Source organism: Marmota marmota, unplaced genomic scaffold, assembly GCF_001458135.2.
Source record: "Marmota marmota marmota unplaced genomic scaffold, marMar, whole genome shotgun sequence".
NCBI lineage: Eukaryota > Metazoa > Chordata > Mammalia > Rodentia > Sciuridae > Marmota > Marmota marmota.
Genome location: NW_026000185.1, coordinates 24,192,167 through 24,213,423, shown reverse-complemented (window position 1 = coordinate 24,213,423; position 21,257 = coordinate 24,192,167). Strand labels below are relative to the sequence as shown.

General features: G+C 50.3%; 1 protein-coding gene across 1 annotated transcript in view; it reads left to right on the top strand.

Annotated features, from left to right (window-relative positions):
• Window positions 1-21,257, top strand: part of Auts2 (activator of transcription and developmental regulator AUTS2) — a 1,115,816-nt gene that overhangs the window by 813,982 nt on the left and 280,577 nt on the right. Inside the window, 1 exon segment of the mRNA XM_048790082.1 lies at window positions 4,092-4,121. Within this exon segment, the coding sequence (XP_048646039.1) occupies window positions 4,092-4,121 (30 nt within the window).

Sequence of the window (21,257 nt, the reverse complement as noted above, 5' to 3'; positions counted from 1 at the left end):
GGTGTCCCCACAGGTCACATCCACTCCTGGAGCTGCGGGGAAGAGAAGGCTCAGATGGTGTCGCATGTGGCCATGTTGGGGTGGTCAAGACTTTTGCAGGCAGCCAGTGTCCTCCTGAGTCTGCCCTGTGGCTGAGGTCGGCAGTCTGTGCATCCTGTTTTCCTGTCTGTCTGTAGTGGTTTGGGTCCTGTCTTGGCAGGACCCAGGGCCTGCAGTCCTTCCCGGGAGTGAAAGGGCTAGTTGTTGCTTTTCATTTCTTCCTTTTAAGATGGAGAAAATATTTTGGGCTTCTCACAAGGGGCTTTGAAACCTTGTCATGGAGAGGACCCATCACCTCAAGCTGGTGGGTGGTGTGCACCCTGTTTGCTAATAAACCAAAGCAGGACCCTCGTGTCAAAATGCTGGAACCGGCTGGATCAACTGGGACCCCTTCCTGCATTTGAGCTGCCCTTTCCACTTCCCAGCCTCATCGGCACCCAGACCTGAACTGGGAGGTGGTCCGCGTGAACTCCTAAAAGTGGGAGTGGGCATCTAGGGATCAAGGGCAGATACTTCTTCCTTTAATCTATGAAGACCAAGAATCCCTTGGCCACAAATCCACCAAAGACACAACACAGGGTATGAGAGCGGACAGTGCGTGAAATGTGAACTTGAGACCATGAATTCTGCCCATGTGACTCCATCACAGCCTCCTTTTTTTCCTAAAGCAGACCCATAAAGTGCTGCCAGCCAAGCAGAAATCCTCCTCAGGCCAGAGGCTGGCCTTCCGTCTGGGCTTGTCAACAAACCCCCTTTATGAGTGGAACAGGCCTCTTGTATGTGTCGCGCTCCTGGCTCCTCACCAAGTGCGCTAGGAGCCAGGCGAGGCAAACGCTGGGCGCTGTTTGCTGAGTGCGTTTATTGCCTTTGCATAATTTATGAGCTGGAGGGTTGACCATCATTCGTCTCTGCCAGGGGCTGGCACTCGAGGCTCCAGAGAGCGGAGCTGTAAATTGGATGGTGCGCTCCTGCTGAGCTCACGGCAAAATCCTCGGGTCAGTATGGGAATTTAATACCAGAAATGGAACTGTTTTCTCAGCGCACCATGTGGGCCCCGGCGCAGCGGAGACAGTCTTGGCAGACTCCACTGCTGGCCCGCCGAGGAGCTGTCACTCACCCGCGTGTTGTGTGGGGAGCCTGAGCATTTTTAATCGGCTTGGCATCCGTGCTGCTTCCATAATGGATACCAGTAGGTCTCAGTTCTTCACCATATGCTTAGCTCTGGAGACAAGGTGCTTCTGGGTATATCAGTAATTACTTGATGCAGAATTAAGTGGACCTTGAAATTAGAACTGGACTGTTGGAAAGCAGGAAGCTTAACACTTTGATAGAAATAACCATTCCCAGGGACATCCTGCTGTTGGGACGGGGGCAGGCATCGGTTCTCTCCCAGGCTCCCCAGCACTTCTCCCTCATGCGCACAGAGCCTCAGGGGTGTGGGCAAATGCTCTGCCACGGCCCTCGCGGCCCTCGCGGCCCTCGGCTGTCCCTGATCACCTCCCGAGGAGACTGAGCATCTGGAGAAGGAGCCCCGCCTGGCAAAGAGCTCCTCTCCTCCTCACCTCCTGCACCATGCCTTGCCACTCCTGAAAACGTGCCCAGGACTGAGGGGCCTCCAGGAGGGCTCGATTAAAGGCAAGGGGAGGTACACTGCGAGGAGAACACCACTGTCCTCAACCATCTGTTGGTTGGGGCCTTTGGAGGCTTCATTTCGCCCATTTTCTTCCTCAGCTCATTTGACTTATTGTAGTAGAAAAATCCCTCATCAGGCTAAAGAGCATGGCTTAAGGTCATCTGAAGCTGGAAGAGGGCTGGAGGGGTGTGGTTGTCCTTGGTCGAACCGTGGTCACTGATAGTTAATGATCCTGTGGCGCTCAGGAGCTGAGAGGAGGGGGAAGACACGTCCCAGCCCTCCAGTCTGTAAGATCACAGTGCAAGTCCTCAACTCCTCTTGGGTGGAGTGCTGGTGTGAAAAGAGGAAGTAGTCACCAAACTGTCCACTTGGAGTGGGCTCTTACATCACCTTCCATTGAAGATGCTCCAACAGTGGCCTAAGTAATAAGATCACTTACTGTTTTCTGAACGAAAACATCCAGAGGCAGCTGCTCTGAGGGGTTCAGTGGCTCCGCTCTCCGCCTTCCGTTCCCTTGCAACATCCAGCTTGTGTACTTAGGCTTTTTGCCACAATTTTGAAAGATGGCTGCTGTGGATCTGGACATCACATCTCACACAGTCATGTTGAAAGGCAAGTTGCAGATGGTTCCTACCTTTTTCTTTGCATTGAGAAGAGAAGATCTTTTTCTAGAATTCTCAGCAGACTTCAAATCTCATTTTTTTAAATTTATATATGACATCGAAATGCATTATAATTCTTATTACACATATAAAGTGTAATTTTTCATATCTCTGGTTGTACACACGGTGTATTCACACCAATTCGTGTCTTCATACCTGTACTTTAGATAGTAATGATCATCACATTCCACCATCATTAATTACCCCATGCCCCCTCCCTTCCCCTCCCACCCCTCTGCCCTATCTAGAGTTCGTCTATTCCTCCCTTGCTCCCGCTCCCTACCCCACTATGAATCAGCCTCCTTATATCAAAGGAAACATTCAGCATTTGGTTTTTTGGGATTGGCTAACTTCACTTAGCATTGTCTTCTTGCAAATGCCATGATTTTATTCTCTTTTATTGCTGAGTAATATTCCATTATGAAAGGAGAAAAAGAATACCTACGTTTTCCACCTCAGAGGGTCAGGACTAGGGAAAGGGAGTTACAAGTGGCTGTGGGTGTACCCGGCAGTGGCCACTCGACAGCACAGCCGCTTCCCATTTCTGTCCATACCTCTGTCAACGCCCATGTCCAGGTGGCCACACTGAAAACCTTGGTGTCACCCTACACCAGCCCTGGTGCTGGCCTCCCATCTCCATGTGTCATTGAGTGCTGCTGGTTCTCCTTCAGGATGGCTCCACCATCTGTTCCTCCCTCTCCCACGCCAGGCCCTCCTAGGTGGCAGTGATTACTGGGTGACAACCGGTATTCAGTGGAGATGACTCTTAGCATGGGGTGACCTAGTTCCCCCCTGTGCATCCTCTCTCCTCTACCCCACCCCATGCCAAGAGCCCTCTTGATGGAGTGCGCTCTGAGCATGCCACAGCCCTGCTAAACTGCGCCTAGCTGAGGGCATCCACCGTCTTGGGTAATGCTCTCACAATGCATAGCATTATTTTCTCAGTGGCTGTTGAGTGAGTGAATGGATATATATATCTGCTGAGCATTTTCTCTAACAAAACACACTCCCCTTTTTAAAATCCAGTATTGATTTACATAACTCTTTTGATATTTAAAAAGAGGTGTTCTTTTTCCTTGACTCGCAATGGGGAACCCAAAGCTTGAGTTAACTGTCCTTCTCTGGCTGCCCCACAGCCAGCTTCACAGTTGGAATTTGAGACTTGTTGGGCTTGGTGTGGTCTGTGCCCCTGGTGGTTCCCTGCCCAGGCTGTGGGTTTGTCACCTTGCCCTTCCATGGCATGTTTTCTGCAGGGAGTGTTCCTTCTGTTCTCAGGGGTCACAAATGGAGCCTTGCCCCTTATATTCTGTTTCCTTCAATATTGAAAAGGCAGTGTCCAGAGATTTACCTCCTTTCCTTTAGAAAAGCACCAGGAGAATCCCGAAGTTGAAGGTAGAAAGTCTGTCATGAAATTGATTTTGCTCAGATCCCATTTAGGAATCACATTTCCTCCATCCGTGGCCGGGCTGGCTCCTACTGGGAGCCCCGTCTGCTGAGCTGTGCTGTGGAGGGGCTCACGGTGGGACCAGCACCTGCTGCCCTGAATGTGAGGGAGCCCCGAGGTACAGGCGTCAGGTGGCCTCAACAGGACAGCGTTCCACCTCTGGTCCTGTTCCCTCACCCTTGGGCTGAAGAAACTGCAGCTCACAATATATTTCCTATTTCCTTTACTTGTCTTGCCCTTTTCAGGAGCAGAAATAGCAAAAGCAAAAGCATAGTCATTGCACTAACCTTTATTCTCTTCTCTTCGTTTTCAGTGTGACAGTGACAGTGACCAGGAAGAGAAGGTAAGACCCCCACCCCCCGCCCGCCGTGGGCATAGTACCCAACAGGCCATGAGCACCTTAGTGCTCCTTCAGGCAGCCGTGGGTGGGGTGCCAGCTTCTTGCTGAGAGCACCTGTTCCCTCCTGAGATGGGCATCGTTCACAGTGACCTCCTGTAAGAGGCAACACGTGTAGCTTGTGAGACCCACTGTTTAAAACAAGCTCCTTAACATTGCCTGCATGTGACACACGTGACACTGTTCACTTTATGGAAGGCTACTAGAGACCCAGCACATTTTTAAAGAAATCCTGTTAGAATCCATGGTGGCAACATTGAACTTGCTAGCTGTGAAGCCATTTTCTGCCTTGCTCTTACTGGCCTGTTTGCCTCCTCCGGTTTTCTGTATGTGTGGCCTTCCTAACAGAAATGTCAAGGGCAGTGTGTCCAGACATCCCATGGGGGTTGGGGTGGACAGGTGGGAGCTGCTGTCTTCTGTGGGTGGATGGCCGGGGGAGGGCAGTTCTTCCAGCAGGTGCAGCCTCTGTGTGTCCAGATCAGCATGGATCCAGAAGAGAAGCTCAGTATTTGAGCTTCCAGAAGATTGGACCACAACCTGGTAAAGTGAGCTTTCTGCTGCCTGAAACAAAGTGGTTATGTACTTGTTCTCTCTTTCTCCCTATCCCAATCTGCCAACCAAACTCCTCTGAGTTTTTATTGCTGTTTTATGTTTTTAACAAAGTTACTTGAGCATCACGTTTTCTATAATGCTTGGCCCAAAAGGAGGAACGGTCCTGCCCCCCGCCCGCCGNAAAATATAAAAAGAGCTGGGGATATGGCTAAGTGGTTAAGCACCCCTGGGTTCAAGTCCTAGTACACTCCCCGCCCAAAAAACCTCAAACAATACAGTTCCTTCTCTGACTCTGAGCTCCTAAGTTCTTGCAGATTTTACTCAGAATCCTGCAGTTGCATTTATTGAGCTCTCTGCGTCCAGCCCAGGAATTTTCCCTTCTTCTCTGTGCCAGTCTCCAGGAGAGATCCAAAGGCTCTTGTTCTGCACTGTCGTTAATTTGAATTCAGCATATGTAGCCTGTTATAAAATGCGAGACATCATCATTTGAGCAGGTCAAGCATATTCAGATGAAGACAAATGGTGCTTATTTGATTTCCTTAAAATCAGGAAATGAAAAAAGTGCTCTCTGGAGAAATCATGTTCTGCCTGACTTGGATGATAGACCAATGCATGTCCCCCAGATAAGAACAGGCTCTCGCCTGGAGGTTTTTATCTCTGAAGGACGGCCAGGACTGTCAGCTTGCTGACATGTGCATTATCCATGTCACTTTAAACAAAGTGACCTATGGAAGGGTGCGCTGTTCTGTGACATGGTAATGGGCTGTTGGATGACAGGGAGAGTACACTCTGGAAGGGGCTGTGGGTTATTCTTTTGTTTAACTGACAAGTAGGAACTTCCTCCCTCCAGCCCCTGCGAGTCTCAGCTCCTTGGAAGTAGGACCCCTGGTGTCTCAGGCAGCCAGTGTGTAGTGGGTGCCAGGGATGAGTGAACAGCAATAATGCTTCAGCATTCCCAGTGTGGTCAGTGCCCACTGAGCCACCAGTCACGTTCACACGTGGCAGTTATTGTCTAGCTCTGTCAGATGTTGCTGGCACCCAGAGAGGACGGGAACCTTCTGGCCATTCCAGGAAATCTGTGGGTGGTGGGGCTCTCACTTCCCAGGTCTGGCACTTCTCCAAGTAAATGGGCCTCACGCAGGGTTTGACAAGGCAGACTTCCTTCTCAGGAAGGAAACGTGGATTCCAGGGGCATCGAGGTCAGCAGTGGAGGTGGGAGGGTGCTGCAGTGCGCTCCTGAGTCTGGCTCTGCCGTCGCGGTCTTGGCTGCATCCTCAGGTCCCCCGGGAAGCTCTTCCAGTGCCAGTGCCTAGGCCTCCCCAAGGTCGACGATCACAGAGGTGGTCACCTAGCTCTGGTAATTTCTAGAATTAAGTTACTTGTGGCTGTCACAGGGAGCTGGGGGCCACGGGCCTTCCTGTATGCTGGGTAGGCCTTGGCTGTCACCTGGATTCCCGAGCCGTCGCCGGCTCTCCTGAGTGCAGTAAGAAGCAAAGGTCCAAGTGAGGGGGCGGTGGGAAGGCAGCACCCCCCCACTCAGCTTAGAGGACTACAGGGCAGTAAGGAAAACTAACAGGTGACCACAGGGGTGGAGCGCTCACCTGGCACGCACGAGGCCCTGGGTTCGATCCTCAGCACCACGTAAAGATGAAATGAAGGTATTGTTGTCCATCTACAACTGAAAAATAGATATTTTTAGAAAAACAGATGCTTACAGAGAAGACAAGGGCCTCGGGGGTGTCCCCACCCCCTGTGCATGCTGTGCCTCCTTTGCGCGAGGTGCTCCTGCAGGTCTTAACTGAAAGCCACGCCACAACAGGCACTCTGCATGGGTCCCTGCCCTGCCACATGCCTTCTCCTGGAGGTTCCTGGCAGGAACAATCAAGTCTCTGTCATTGAGCCGGGCCTCCTCGGCCCTGGGGTAGTTGAGAGGGTCAGCCTTCTCCTTTTGGACTAAAATGGTCTGGGTTTATTACTACCTTGAACCCCGTCCTCCCAAAATTATCTCCGCCAGAGCCTGGCCCTGTCGGCCTCCTGTGTGGCAGGCCCTTGGCCATGCACCTTGGAGCCCCAGAGCTCCCAGGGCAGCTGTCTTGTACGGCTGGGAGGACCGCAGATGCCCTCCGTGTCCTGAGACCCCTGCAGGGAGCCCACCAGGAATGCTGTTGGAGGCAACAGTGAGCCTCGTGGGGACCCACTGGGAACTCTCTCCAGAAGAAACTGTCATCCCCCTACTCCACAGGGATCTGCGAACTGGCGTCTAAAATCAGGGGACTGTATTTCACACAGCCGCCTGAATTAAGATAAACTCTGCTTTCCTCTGATATGAAGATGTAATTTATAAAATGATACCTTACTAATTAATGTGGCAGTGACTGGGAAAGGGGCTGAAGAGGAGCGCGCTCCCTAAATGCAGGAAGCAGGCTGTGCGCAGAGAAGGCTTTGAGACCCTGGGTGGCGTCTGCCCAGCCGTCCCCAGCACGTGAACGCGTTTCACATTATTGTTGAGAGCCTGAGGACACTGGTGCTGAGCAGAACCTGGGTGGGGAATCAGAGAAGACTGCGAGCTCTCCATCTCCAACGAGGGGTTGTTCTCTTGCAGTTAGAGAAAGAGAGGCAGCACTTGGCACCTTAATCACCCGAATTAAGCAATTATTCATTCCAACCCCCACTCAAAGTGAACTCGGCACCAGGAAAACAAAGAGGCAGCGTGCGGATTCCACGTATTTGGCCTGTGTTTCCCTTTGTTTCCTCATGGTCTCCACCCACAGCAGCAGCCTGGGTGCTAAGCAGCACCCATTGGTTATGAGGTTAATGCAGACATGGAAAGTAACCCCAACTGTGCCATGTGACCGCAGAAGGGAAGGCGTATTGCCCGGGTGCCATGGCCTGGGCTTGTCTCTGACTGCCCCTTTCTGCCTGATGGCCGTGGGCAACCTGGCCTTCTCATCTGCTGAGGGGAGGACACCAGCTCCACCCGTGTTCTGTGACAATTAAATGGAGCCTCCTGGCCCAGCCCTGACCGTAAGTGCCCGGTAAGCGTTAGCTGGCCTGAGTCCCACATGGGAGGTGGAGAGGGAACCGCCTGGGAAAGGAGGAAACTGCCATCTCCTTGGAAGCTCTGGCTCCTCAGGGAACCTGACAGAGTGTCCCACCCGAACCTGAGGTCAGCTCCTGTCTCGGATGGCGTTTCTCCTGGGACAGCTGATGGGAGTGTTATTGCACTTTGAAGGGTCCCCAAGCAGTGTTTTTGAAGCCCCTTATTCAAACATAAGGCTTTGCTCTGAGCGTAACCTGGAGCTGAGGGCAGCGTGCCGTCTGGAAGGACAGCAGGATGGTCTGAAGCCTTCCGTGTCCCCTCAGCAGCTCTTCCCAGATGCCAGAGCTGCTGGGTCAACAGGCGGAGGTTCTGAGTCAGGGCTCCCAAGTGGGGCTGGGCATCCTAGGTGGGCACTGGGAAGCTGAGTGGTGGAGGCCTGCCTTGCGTGTGTGAGGCCCTTGGAGCCCCAGTGCCCCACACAAATGCCTCCTAGGTTGTATTTGGCGCACAACTGGGTCTGAGACCCACGACTTAAAACAAATGCCAAAAAGAAATATTTTTCTTTTTTTTAAGCATTTTTAATACCTTTATTTTATTTATTTATTTTATGTGGTGCTGAGAATCGAACCCAGGGCCTCACACATGCGAGGCAAGCGCTCTACTACTGAGCCACAACCCCACCCCACCCCCAAAAGAAACATTTTTCTTTCCCCATTTTTAGTGCTCTTGAAACTTCTCCTGCTTACCAGAAAGCCTGGGAGGCTGCAGAGTGGTCAGGTGTGCGCCTCTGCGGGCACCTGGCGGGCCCCTGCCTTAGGTGGCTGGTGTGAACCTGCGAGCACGCAGTACAGCAAACAGCCTCACGGAAATGGACTGTCCTCCTTTTCCACCTGCCTCCTGACTGCAGTTCCCCTTGGCTAACAGCCCTATGCACATGGCAGGGAGGCGGCTGGGCTCCTGCGCCTGGCCCCTGGACAGCCACTGGGACGCTGCCTGCTGTGAAAGGAGAACCTCGGAGTCCCCACATCCACTCTCCCTCCCACGCAGGCGCACACTTTTTGCACGACCTCATATTTTGATCCATGTTCAGCTCTGTGGGTTTTGCATGTTGTGTTCACTTGTGTGGGGAGATGGCAGCTCCTAAGAAAGCAGCGGAGAGGCCAGCACTTCTCCCCCGCTCAGCCCACACCTCCTTGGCCAGGAGGACTCAGGAAGGGCTGAGCCTTCAGACTGGAGACGTGGCTTTGCTTACAATGGAAGAGGCCCACCCCTGCCTGTCACGGTTCACACCAGGAAGCTTGTGCGCCCTCAGCAACATTCCAGAAGCCCGGCCGCCCTGGCGGTTGCTTGAGGCGCCCCAGTGCCTGGTTTTTGAAATAAGATGGATTCTGCTGACATTCATTTGTCCCCCTTGTATTATTTTTCCCCTTCCCCTCAGTAGAGGGGGCAGAGAGAGAAGAGGGGAGGGGAGGGGAGGGGAGGGGGGATAGTAGAGGATAGGAAAGGCAGCAGAACACAACAGACACTAGTATGGCAATATGTAAATCAATGGATGTGTAACTGATGTGATTCTGCAATCTGTATATGGGGTAAAAATGGGAGCTCATAACCCACGTGAATCAAAGTGTGAAATATGATATATCAAGAACTATGTAATGTTTTGAACAGCCAACAATAAAAAATTTAAAAAAAAAAAGAAATAAGATGGATTCTGGATTCTGGTCAGGAGGCAATGGAGAGGCGCTGCCCTGTTTTGCAGCTGGAATGGAATCTTCTTCACCCTTTCAAATTTCACAGTAGCAAAGCAAACAGGCACCACCCAGGGAAAGAGCAGGGGTTGGGTGCTGGGCTTTCTGTCCCCAGGGCTCCATGCTTGCTGAACTCCCAGTTGCCTCCGGGTGCTCATCTCCGGTGGGAGGGGCTGGGCGAGCCTGGACTAGACCCCAGCACCTCGCGCCCCTCGGGGTCTGTTTCCCTGCCCAGTGAGCGGGTCTTCTCTTGCGGAGGCTTCCACGTTTCTTCTATAGTTCCCCTTTCTCATAAAACATTTCCATGCCATTTTAAATTCCCTGGTTTTCCCACTGCTGTAGGCCGAGCTCCAGGCACTCCCCATCATAGATGCCTGTCTTCGTGGTGTCCCCGCTCACACTCTCTTCCCCTCCAGAGCTTCATCTGGGTTAGCTTGATATGTCATTGTTCCTCCAAGATCATCATATTTCCAGCTGGCTTAATTACAACATATCCTCCAAAATGCCTATTGATACCATCCTTGGATTAAATTTCCACTGCAAATCATTTTAAATCCCGAATCTTACGAAATTTAAGTGTTTTCAGGCCCAACTAAAAATTGCTTCACTCATACTTGAAGTGTACATACAACAATCTGTCAATTCCTATCATATCAATTATGAGGAAAAAAGCATATTACAAATGTACGTATTTTTTATTAAATGTAGATCAACAAAATAAAAACTTAAGAATTACTGAAAATTTGTCAGACATCTTCAGCTAAACTTGTATTTCTTGGAATGAATGCTGAGAGGAAAGGACAGAGCCAGGGCAGGTGCTCTGTTTCTCATAGTAGGTAGGGTGGAGATAAGCAGAAAACCTGTGCCTTATTATTTGTTGTTTTTAGATATGCATGACAGTAGAGTATATTTTAACATATTGTACATACAGGGAGTATAACCTCTTCTAATAGGATCCCATTCTCATGATTGTACAGGATATGGAGTTACACTGACCATGTATTCATATGTGAACATAGGAAAGTTATGTCTGATTCATTCTACTGCCTTTCCAATTCCCATCCCCTCCTCCTTTCCCTTCATAGCCCTTTATCTAATCCAGTGAACTTCTAATCTACCCTCCCTTGTGTGGGTTAGCATACACATATCAAAGAAAATATTCAGCTTTTTTTTTTTTTGAGATTGGCTTATTAGCTTATTTCACTTAGCATGATATTCTCCAGTTCCATCCATTTACTGGCTAATGCCATAATTTCATTCTTCTTTATGGCTGAGTAATATCCCACTGTGTATATGTACCACAATTTCTTTACCCATTCTTCTGTTGTAGGAAAGCTTGGGTATTGTGAATTGAGCTGCTAAAAGCATTAATGTGTCTGCATCACTATAATATGCAGATTTTAAGTCCCTTGAGTATAAACCGAGGAGTGGGATAGCTGGGTCAAATGGTGGTTCCTTTCCAAGTTTCCTAAGGAATCTCCATACTGCTTTCCAGAGTGGTTGCATCAATTTGCATGTATAAGTGAAATGTATAAGTGAACCTCTTTCCCCACAATCTTGCCACCATTTATTGTTGCTTGTATTCTTAATAGTTGCCGTTCTGACTGGAGTAAGATGGAATCTCAGTGGAGTTTTAATTTGCATTTCTCTAATTGCTAGAGATGTTTAACATTTTTTCATATATTTTTTGACCACTCGTATTTCTTCTTCTGTGAAGTGCCTGTTTAATTCCTTTGTCCATTTAATAGTTGGGTTATTTTTTTTTCTTTTTTTGATGTTAAGTTTTTTGATATGTATCTATATAACATATCAAATCATTAATCTCCTGGAGATTAATGCTCTGTCTGAGGTGCAGGTGGTAAAGATTTTCTCCCATTCTGTAGGCTCTCTGTTCACATTCTTGACTCTTTGTTTTGCTGTGAAGAAGCTTTTTAGTTTGATACCAGCCCATTTATTGATTCTTGACTTTACTTCTTGCGTTTTAGGAGTCTTGTTGAGGACGTCAGCTCCTAAGCCAACATGGTGGGCCTGCATTTTCTTCTAGTAGGTGCATTGTCTCTGGTCTAAGGCCTATGTCCTTGATCCACTTTGAGTTGAGTCATGTGCAGGGTGAGGTACAGGGGTTCAGTCTCAATCTACAACACGTGGGTTTCCAGTTCTTCCGGCACCATTTGTTGAAGAGGCTAATTTTTCTCCAGTGTGTTTTTGGTGCCTCTGTCTAGTGTGAGATGACTGTATTCATATGGGTGTCTCTGCGTCTTCTACTCTGTCCCGCCGTCTCCATGTCTGTTTGGTGTCAGTACCGTGCACTTTTGTCACTAGCGCTGTAGAATATTCAAGGTCTGGTACTGCAGTGCCTCCTGCATCAGTTTTCTTCTATTGCTGTTCTGAGCCTCTTATTTTTCCAAATGAATTTCATTACTGACTTCTCTATTTCCATGACGAAAATCATTGGAATTGTAATAGAAATTGCATTAGCACTTTTAGTAGTATGGCCATTTTGACAATATTAATTCTGCGTATCCAAGAACATGGGAGATCTTTCCTTCAAAAGATCTGTTTCTAACTCCTCCTCAACAGCTTTGTGGCCTCAGGCAAGTTACCTAAAGGTACCCTGTCTTGGTATTGTCATCCGTAAATGAGGCTGAACTCAGTGACCTAGCCTCAGTGACAGATGACACGAGTCCTGTTTTTTCAACATAGCTGTTTGATGTTCATTCACAGGGACTGAATATCCTGATTTTTCCATATAGCTGTATACCCCCAAAGCATGACAGAACCCAGAGGGAAATTATTTTGTAGTTATTTTTCCCTTTGCTAAATTTCATCTCTCTTGAATTCCTAAGAGAGAGTAAGCACAGTAGACAGATGTGGGCACATCTGTGCAGACTCTGTACCAAGGAGGGGACTCGTACCTGGGCCTGACGTCTGAACCCTCACCTGCTTGTTGATTCATCCAATTGGTCACACAGGTCCACTCGCTTGGCGTTTCCAAGTATCTGCAGATGAACTTTCGTGAGCGCAGCAGTGGCTTGACTGTGCCTGTGGCCTGTGGCAGCTGGGCATATCATAGGCAGCAGAGCAACTGGTTTCCTCTCCGTCCCTCATCTGCTGCAGGTATCTGGGAATGCATGGGAACTGGTGAAGATCTAGGTGTCACAGTGTCTCGAGAACTAATGAGACAAGCAGTGAGCATTATTTGTCCTGTAGAGGAATTCTGCAGCCATCTGAGGTCAGTAAGGAAGTCCTGCTGCCTTCCCTTAGGATGCGCAATCGCCATGGGCTTCCTGGCTTACTGAAGGGAAGGTGGCCAAGCCAAGAGGCCTCGGGGGATGAGGGCCATCAACCCCGCACAGTGCACCCGGAGCCACGGGCTGCCAGAGCGCGGAGGCATCTAGGCTGCTGTCGCCTGGACACATGGCCTGGCAGGGCTAGTCTGCCTTTTGGTGCCAGAAGTCTTTCTTATTCTGTACCAGGGCTGGGGAGCATGCTGTGCTCCAAGAAGACACAGAATTTCTTTCTGGTCACACCCATGAGAACTGTGTGCATGGGGTTGTCTCAGCCAATGCCTCTTGGCAACTTCTAGAAGGCAAGATAGTTGCACATTTCACTGTCGTGCCTGGGCCGTTCAGTGTGATAAAGAGAGTGAAACCTAGTGTTAGGATACATTGTTAATTAGCCAAACTCTACACCTTAAAAGTCCCCAAATTTGGTGATGAGTGGACTTTTAAAAAAGCAGTGTTACGTCTGGGCAGGTAAAGTGGGCCGTCTCTGGACATCATGGGGATTGTCTCTGTCTTGTTCAGAAGTGCTGGCTGTGGACCGGCTGGACACCTGCAGTTACCTGAACGTGGCCAGAAGCAGCTTCCTCCACTGTTGTCCCAAATGTCCCTTGTGTCTGTGAGGCACATGCATGTTTTGGAGGCAGAGGAGGGGAGTGTTTGAAGTAAGACTGATATAAGTAAGTAAGTAAGACTGCCCAGGACCCTGGGATGGATGGTTGCTGTGCCCAGGGGCTTGGTTTGGGCCCCATTGCTTTCTGGAACTTTTAGGGATTTAGATGCTACCAATTTCTTGTGGCAGTAGAAAAATGAGGTCAGGGTCGATAATAATAAATAAAGACCACTCCACGTTGAGGAACACCATGTCACTGGAAACACTGCTGTACACGTTGTCTTAGGCAGCCTGTCCCAACACTGATCGTGGGATCTGTCTGTAATGTCTCCTACAGCAGCATCTGCAAAAGGACTCTGCCTTCTAAAGCAGCTGTCGCCATCTTGCAGATGAAGAAAGGGAAGTTTCATTGATGAAACTGAGAAGGGAACAGTGCCCCAGGAGTCCAGGCCCAGAGCCTCCCAATTGTCGGCTCCCAGGTCAGGGCAAGCTGGGGCACACCCCCGGGCCTCTGGGAACCAACACTATCTCCCACTCTGACCCACCCTCCCAAACAGACCCACTAGCTTCTAAAAATCCAGACATGGCGGCTCCACAGGAATCACTGAGTAAATTTAGTTGGTCCACTAAGAACTTAGATGGACAGGCCTTCCTAAAGTGTGACTTTTTTTTAATCTGGAAAGTAATTATTCAAGGCCAGAAGGGAAAAGCCATATACAAGGATTGTGTATGTGTGTGTGTGTGTGCGCACACGCGTGTGCACGTGTGTGTTTGTAGAGCATTTGGGGGGTTGTTTTGGTTTTGGTTTTGAGGTAGGGATCTCATTATGTTGCGCATGCTGACCTTGAATTCCTGGGCTTGGGTGTCCTTCTGCCTGAGCCTCCAGAGTGACTGGGACCATGGGTGTGCACCACCTCACTTGGCTTATATCCGCACCCCAGAATATAGACTGTATATATTTTGACTCTTACATGTGAGTGGCAGAGTCAGCCTTGTAGGCCACCATAATTAACTGGGGATACAGGCCACACCAACGGTTGCCTAAACTTCAGGCATATTTGGTCATGGGATTCAGTCTTTTTAAGTGTACACATATGTGTGCATGTGTGTGTGTATATGATCAAACATCAATTTTTTTTAAACATTTACTTTTTAGTTGTGGGTTGACACAGTATCTTTATTTTTATTTTTATTTTTTTAATGTGGTGCTGAGGATCAAACCCAGTGCCTCACACATGCTAGGCAAGCACTCTAATACCCCAGCCCCAACACCAATGTTTTATGGAATCATAGGTTCCCACACCTAGCATGTACCTGACATAGAGTAAGTGCCCTGAAAATATTGATGCCGTACCCGCAAATTGGCCCATTATCTTAAGTCCCAGAACAGAAGAGGACCTGCCTTCATCACCCAGGTGGTCTGCAGAGAGCTGAGCCACAACAGGAATTTATGAGCTTCCGGTCCAGGGCACCTTGCCTCTCTGTGCCCCTCTCCAGGTTGTCTCCCTTCTGTGGCCAGCACACAAGTGTCCCCGTGACTCCTGACTGCACCCCGAGGTGGTTTTGCTCTCCTGGTCCCCGTTCTCCCTCTGGAGCCCTCTGGTCTGCCCCAGATGCTGACTTGCACTCTCGCAGAGGGTCTCTGGTCCATCCAGGCCACAGCCTTTCCTGTCTGGCAGCAAATGCTACATGGAGTGTCCCTGTAGCCCAAGTGGCAGTAAACATCCGAAGCAGCCATGTCCATGTTAAAGATTATGTATTTGCCACTAAGGGGAGAATATAGTGTTTATCGGCTGGAGTGCGTGCTGGCTGAGCTGATTACGGCACCGCACTCTGTCAGCCAATGATTTGTCCTGTCTTTTATCATCTGTGTCACTCAGCAGTGTGCTGGCAAAGGGAACGGAGAGCCCCTTCCTTCTTTTTTTTGTACCCATTTTGTGTAGAAAATTTGTATTTACTTTGGGAGTGTAATTTGTTCCTCATGGATAATGTGACCCTGAGCGGAGCTGGATCATGGGTTAGTTGAAGTGATATTTTCCGCTAATGGTAGTCGTACATCATTGCTGTCAGCTCGGGTTAGGAGGCAAGCACATTACAGCTCCATTTTACCTCTGCAGGCATCTGGGATTATTTGCCATAACCGAGTGTGACATGACCGCACTACAGAGTGCATTAAAATTTTACTGGCTTCTCAGGCAAGTTCCCGGCTGCAGTGTGTGCTTCAGGCAGGGACTGTGATGGGCCCCAGGGCTCTGCCTTCCTGCTCAGAGGTGCTGGGGGTGGGGGCGTGGCCTAACAGGAGCTACCCTTCTCTTGCCCTGAGAAAAGAGCCAGGGAACGACTGAGGAGGGGCTCCAGGTGTGCGCCTCTAGGCCCTGGTCACTGGCAGGTGACCAGCTCTTACAGTGGCCCTGCAGTGTGCCTTCTCCTGAGCTTCAGCCCCCAGGATAGATGGGGATGACTTCTCCTCCAGGGAGAGCTAGGGAAGCGGAGGTCCCTGCCAGGCCTGGACAGGGCATTGTTCCTGTTGACCTGTGACTGACTAAAGAAGGAAGCAGGCATTCTGAGCCGATAGACGTGTCCCTCTCTGCGGCTGGGCCGAGCCTGCTACTCTCATGAGCCCGAGGACCAGTGTTCAGCACGGCGCTTCATACATCACCTTGTCCTCACACTGACTTAGCGAGGGGGGCATGATTACTTCCATTTTACTTATAAGCAGAAGGAGGGTCCAGGAGGTTTCATAACTTATATCAAAATGCTGGAAGAAATGGGTCTCTGACTCCAGAGCTGTTGAGGTTCCTAGTGATCCTGCTATCCAGGGGTAAAAACAGTTCCAACTTAAATAACACAATACTTTACCTACATTGACTCGTTTAATCTGCGCTGCAACCCTAACAGTAGACAGATGATCTTCATTCCACAGAGGAGGAGCCCAGCCACCGAGGCACAGGCAGCGTGCCCAAGTCCTCACCTGGCTAGAGGCAGAGCCAGGCTAAACCCTGCTACCAAGGGGGTGCCAGGCAGTGCTGTCAGCCACTGAACAAGGCACTCCCTCATGCCACGTTCCAAAGAAGCCTGAGCACAGGTAGGAAAAGACTAGGGAGAATGGGAACATGTTGAAATAAAAGGAAATATTTAAAGAGTATTTTATCACTTTCAGTTGTAACTCCTCTAACATCCAACAAAATATTGCTCAGAAAAGATGTTCTGTGATGAGCTTTAATTAAGTAATAAGTCCCATTTGCAGTTAGCACATCACCTGCATGCAAATGGTGCTTCTAAGGTACTTGAAAGGCATTTAATTTGAAAGGTTAAGACAAAGCAGTAAAATGCTTTCTTTTATTTTGTTTTGCAGCCTTTGTTAATCTTATTGGAAAAGACTTGAACATGAACTTAGGTTGAACCATGAGATCTTTGAAAGGACAGTTTAAGGTTTCCTCCGGTCTGTGAGTGGGATGTGGGCCAGGGTCTGCAGCCTGCCAGACAGAGTGAAATGAGCACAGAATCCATGGTGCTGAGTACTGGGTGCTGGGTGCACACACATGCCTCGGTGTGGACATTACTTTTTGTCCTCCCAGAAACACCTCGGCTCACAGCCTTGACCCCTTGTGTCCCTCTCTTCCAAGCTTAGGATGTTACCCCTCCTGGACAGAGAGGACAAGCTGTTCTTACCAGTGGCTGTGTAGAAGGTGGGGCCGTAATTCAACTTACTCGATAAACGGTACTTAAAGTGAGTTCGGCCTGTACCTGCAGGGCAGTTTTTAACATGCTGCAGAGGAGCCATAGACAAGCATGGCTCTTCTCATTGAGAAATGTAAAATTAAGTTAGCACACTAAGATTTGTGTTCCCTGGCCCCAGTCCCCTTGCGGGCTCACAAGCACACACATTGATCTTGCCTGCTAGATTATAGTAGGTTCCAAGGATTGACCTGAGTTTCTCCTCTGGCCTTAGATCCAATCACTCAAGTAGTAAAGGATAAGAACGGAGTATCGATCCAGTCATCCAGCAGTCATTATCCCTCTCAGATAGTCTGTTTAGAATGCAGCAATAATTTAAAGCAACACGTTCTCCGGGGACAACAGGACCACACATGCAGATGATCCGCTTTACTTAAGTGAGGTGGCACTTGTCCTCTCACCCCATCCTGAGCCTAGGATGACTGCAGGCTGGCCTACTTAAGAAGAGTGGACGCTGAAAAAACTCAAGAGTGTCTCCCAGAATCAAGTACCAAGCAATTACTCATTAGACAGGGCTTCGTAAGCCCACTGTCACTATGTAAAACGGATGTGACTGCTCGTGGTGGACGCCAGGAAGGCCTTTATGGACCATCGGGCCATTTAAAACAGCCCTGGCTGTGTTTACGTTAGGGCTGCTTTTTAAAAGACGATTTTTCTAATAACATAGATCAAACTCAGTCCGATAGGTAAGGAAATGTGTAGGCCTTTTAAATTCAAATAAACTTTAAAATCCACAGGCCATCAGGACGACCTTGATACCCAGCACGGCCTCAGAAGCACTGAGCAGGGGCCAAGGGCCCTCCTCACTCATCTTTGCAGCTTCTTCCTGCCACTTCAAACTGGTTCGCTCTGAGATGTGGTTTCTCCTTTGGGTGGAAATTATCTTCCACCAGCAGAAAAGAGACAGGCTCTCCTTTTCCTCCGCGGGCCCCAAGATCCGAGGAGGGGCTTCAGTTGGCCAAGACCCAGCTGGGTTCTGGGGGAGGTTCTCCAGGGAATCTGTGGGTGTTCAGGCCTGATGGCTGTGCTCACTGTGGTCCAAGAGTGCTGTTCTGGAGGGCGACTCTACGAGGTGCCAGAGCCCTAACCAGCAGAAGGCCCGGGCCGGGCAAACCGCAGGATGCTCTGCAAAGCTCAACCTGACCCTCCTTCTGTCTCCACGAGGCTCTTCCAGGCCCAACTTCTTGTCAGCCGTAGCAACCATCTTGGTCACCCAAAGTTAGCACTTTGAAAGGGATTGCAGGTCTGGTATAGGAATACTTCCAGCTATACTTAGCAGTCGCCTAAATATTCAGAGTGTTTTAAGTCCAGTTCACAGGTTGGCTCTACCTTACTTGGGCTGTGAGAGCTATAGCAGGCACAGGATTTTATAAAGGGAGAGTTCATGTGTACGCAAACTTAGAATAGACGGAGCTCATTAATATTTTAGCTGCAGTCGATGATGGGCTGCTCCCCACTGTACGAGGCAGCCACCTTGAGAGACACAGAGGCCTTTTAAGTCACTGGGATGCCAATTAGTAAATTACTTATCAGGGTACAAAATGAAACCTACTTTTCCAAAGGGATCGTAGCCATCCCAGAGCACCTAATTTGTGTCCAGCACCGTCCTTCTTCAACTGCAGCGGGCAGCCTTGCGGAAATGCCTGTCCTCAGGCTGGAAAGGAGTAGCTCCTTCCGCTGCAGGCTTGGCCCCCTCTGTGCTGCTGAGCACTGTCCTGGGAACAGGGAGGGAAAGGTCGCAGTCCTGCAGTGGGACTGAAGCTGGGGGCGCCTCGATGAGTTACAAGGCACCAGCGTGGAGGCTGATTCTGGGAAACAGCCTCCAAATGCAAAGCGCAGGACCGTCCCGTCGGGGAGTCGGATCTGAGTGAGGACCCATTGGGACACCCGGAGGGGATGCGCACTGGTTAAGCCAGGAAGGTGCAGATGACAGGCCACAGGAAGATCGTGCGCAAAGAGCGAGGAGTGGTGAGAGGCTCCCGTGTGGAGGGAAGCGGAGGACAGCTGCAGCACGGGGCAGAGCTCAGGCCGTGGGGAGAGACTGGGTGGCACACAGTGGCACACAGACCTGGGATCTAGGACTCGACCCAGGATCAGCCCCTGAGGACCTGGGGTAGAGGCGAGGCACCAGAGCTGACATGTGGAAGGGAACCCAGGCAGTGATGTGGAGGAGGGGAGGGAGGGAGGGAAGCTGGGGCCAGGTGTTGGGGGAAGCAGCCACAGCAGACAGGTGCGAGGGTCGTGGCCCAAGCCCTGTGAGGGAGGGTCAGGTTTGGGAGGCACTCTGGAGGAGGGGCATGGTCTGTGGGCACCGGGGTATGAGGGCAGAGGCAAGAGTCTAGGCGACTCGGGTTTGGAGTTGGGCCGACTGGGTGAGTCCTGGTGCTGCCCTCAGCCAGATACCAAGAGAGGGGCATGCGGGCAGCAGGGCTTGCAGGACCTTGGCTGCGGGAAGCCAGAGAGCTGGCACATGGATGGTGCAGGAGTGACCAGAGTTCCACGTTAGCGCCTGGGAGACCAGCAGCCATCTGTGCAGCAGAGACAGTTACCTTGTGGGCATGAGCGGGGTCTACAGCTGTACCAGTCAACACAGCAACCTTGTGTAATGTCCATTCCTGGTGTTTGTGCAGGTATTTATTTATCTTTCTCTTATTTATTTGCAGTACCAGGGGTTGGACCCAGGTGCTCTCTACCGCTAAGCCACATCCCAAGACCTTTTTATTTTTTATTTTGAGACAAGTTCTAACTTAACTGTAGAGGCCTCAGACTTGTGGTCCTCCTGCCTCAGCCTCCTGAGTCCCTGGATCACAAGTGTGCCCACTGCACCTGGCTGGCTCTTTACTTGGACTCTGTCTAGCTGGACGCTGTACTTTTGTATTGGGGCAAAGCACAGGTGCACGTTTCCCCTCCTAACCGTTCTTCAGTATGCATCTGCCTGTGGGGGCACCCACTCTCGCCTGTCTACCCTGCCAGGGAGATGGTGGTGAAGATTTTAGTGGTAGGCTTGCTGTCTGAAAGAGAAGAGGTTGGGGAGAGTGATGTTGGGGGACTTGCCAGGATCTGTGAAGCCCCAGAAACCATGCTTTCTAGTAAACGTCTCATGTTATAAGTAGGAGCAATATCAGTCCTTTGTGAGTTCTACCTTCTAGACTACAGGGAGGTGTTCCGTGGAAGTAATGGAATTCCTCCTGTGGCTTTAGCCATGTATCAGTTTCCCGTGGCTGCTGTAACAAATCACCACAAACTTGGTGGCTTGAAACAATGGAATTTATTTTCTCACAGTTCTGAAAGCCAGAAATTCCCCATCAGTTTCACTGGGCCAAAATCAAGGTATCCGCGGAGCTGCGCGCCCCAAGGGCCCTGGAAGAGAATGTGTCCCTTGCCTGTGCAGCTGCTGGTGGCCACCTTGTTCCTTGGCTTGTGGCAGCACCACTCCAGTCTCTGCCTTCCCCTGGTTGGCATATCTCTCTAAGGACGTTTCTGTGGCATTTAGGGCCTTTCCAGCTAATTCAGCATCCTTACCTGAGTCTCATCTGCAAAGACCATTTTTTAAGGTGACACCACCGTCCTTAGGAACACTGTGAGGTAGACCAGGAGTCCCACATCAGTGTCTTAAGCACCCCCTTGGTGGCCGTCGTCCCTGCCTAGGTTCATGGGAGAAGGAAAAGCAAATGTCTGGTTAGAACACGGAGGGGGCCAGGTTTTCCTGCTCGCTCTTGATTGTCCTCTGGGAGTTGGTGTCATGTTCTTAGAGTTTTGTGAGCGAGAAAGAAGCAGTGGATGTGACTGCTGGGAAGGCAGGGATAGTGGCTGCCACAGACATGTGGACGCCAGACCCCTCAGTGTGCCAGGCCAGTGTCTGAGTGTGTGTCTGCCTCTTCTGTGGAAGTGACACGGTCTGACATCTGTCACACCTGACGGTCGTCCTTGGCTTCCTGACTCCTGCCATCTCTGGCGTCTGCTGAGGAGGGAGGGGACCTACGGGCTAGTTTAAACTCCCAGCGCTCCCACCGACTGCTCAGTGTGGACGCTGAGCCTCTCTAGACGACACACCAGGAATTCCCGCCTCCCTCAGGAGGATCGAAGCTCAAGGGCAGCCCAGGCAACTGA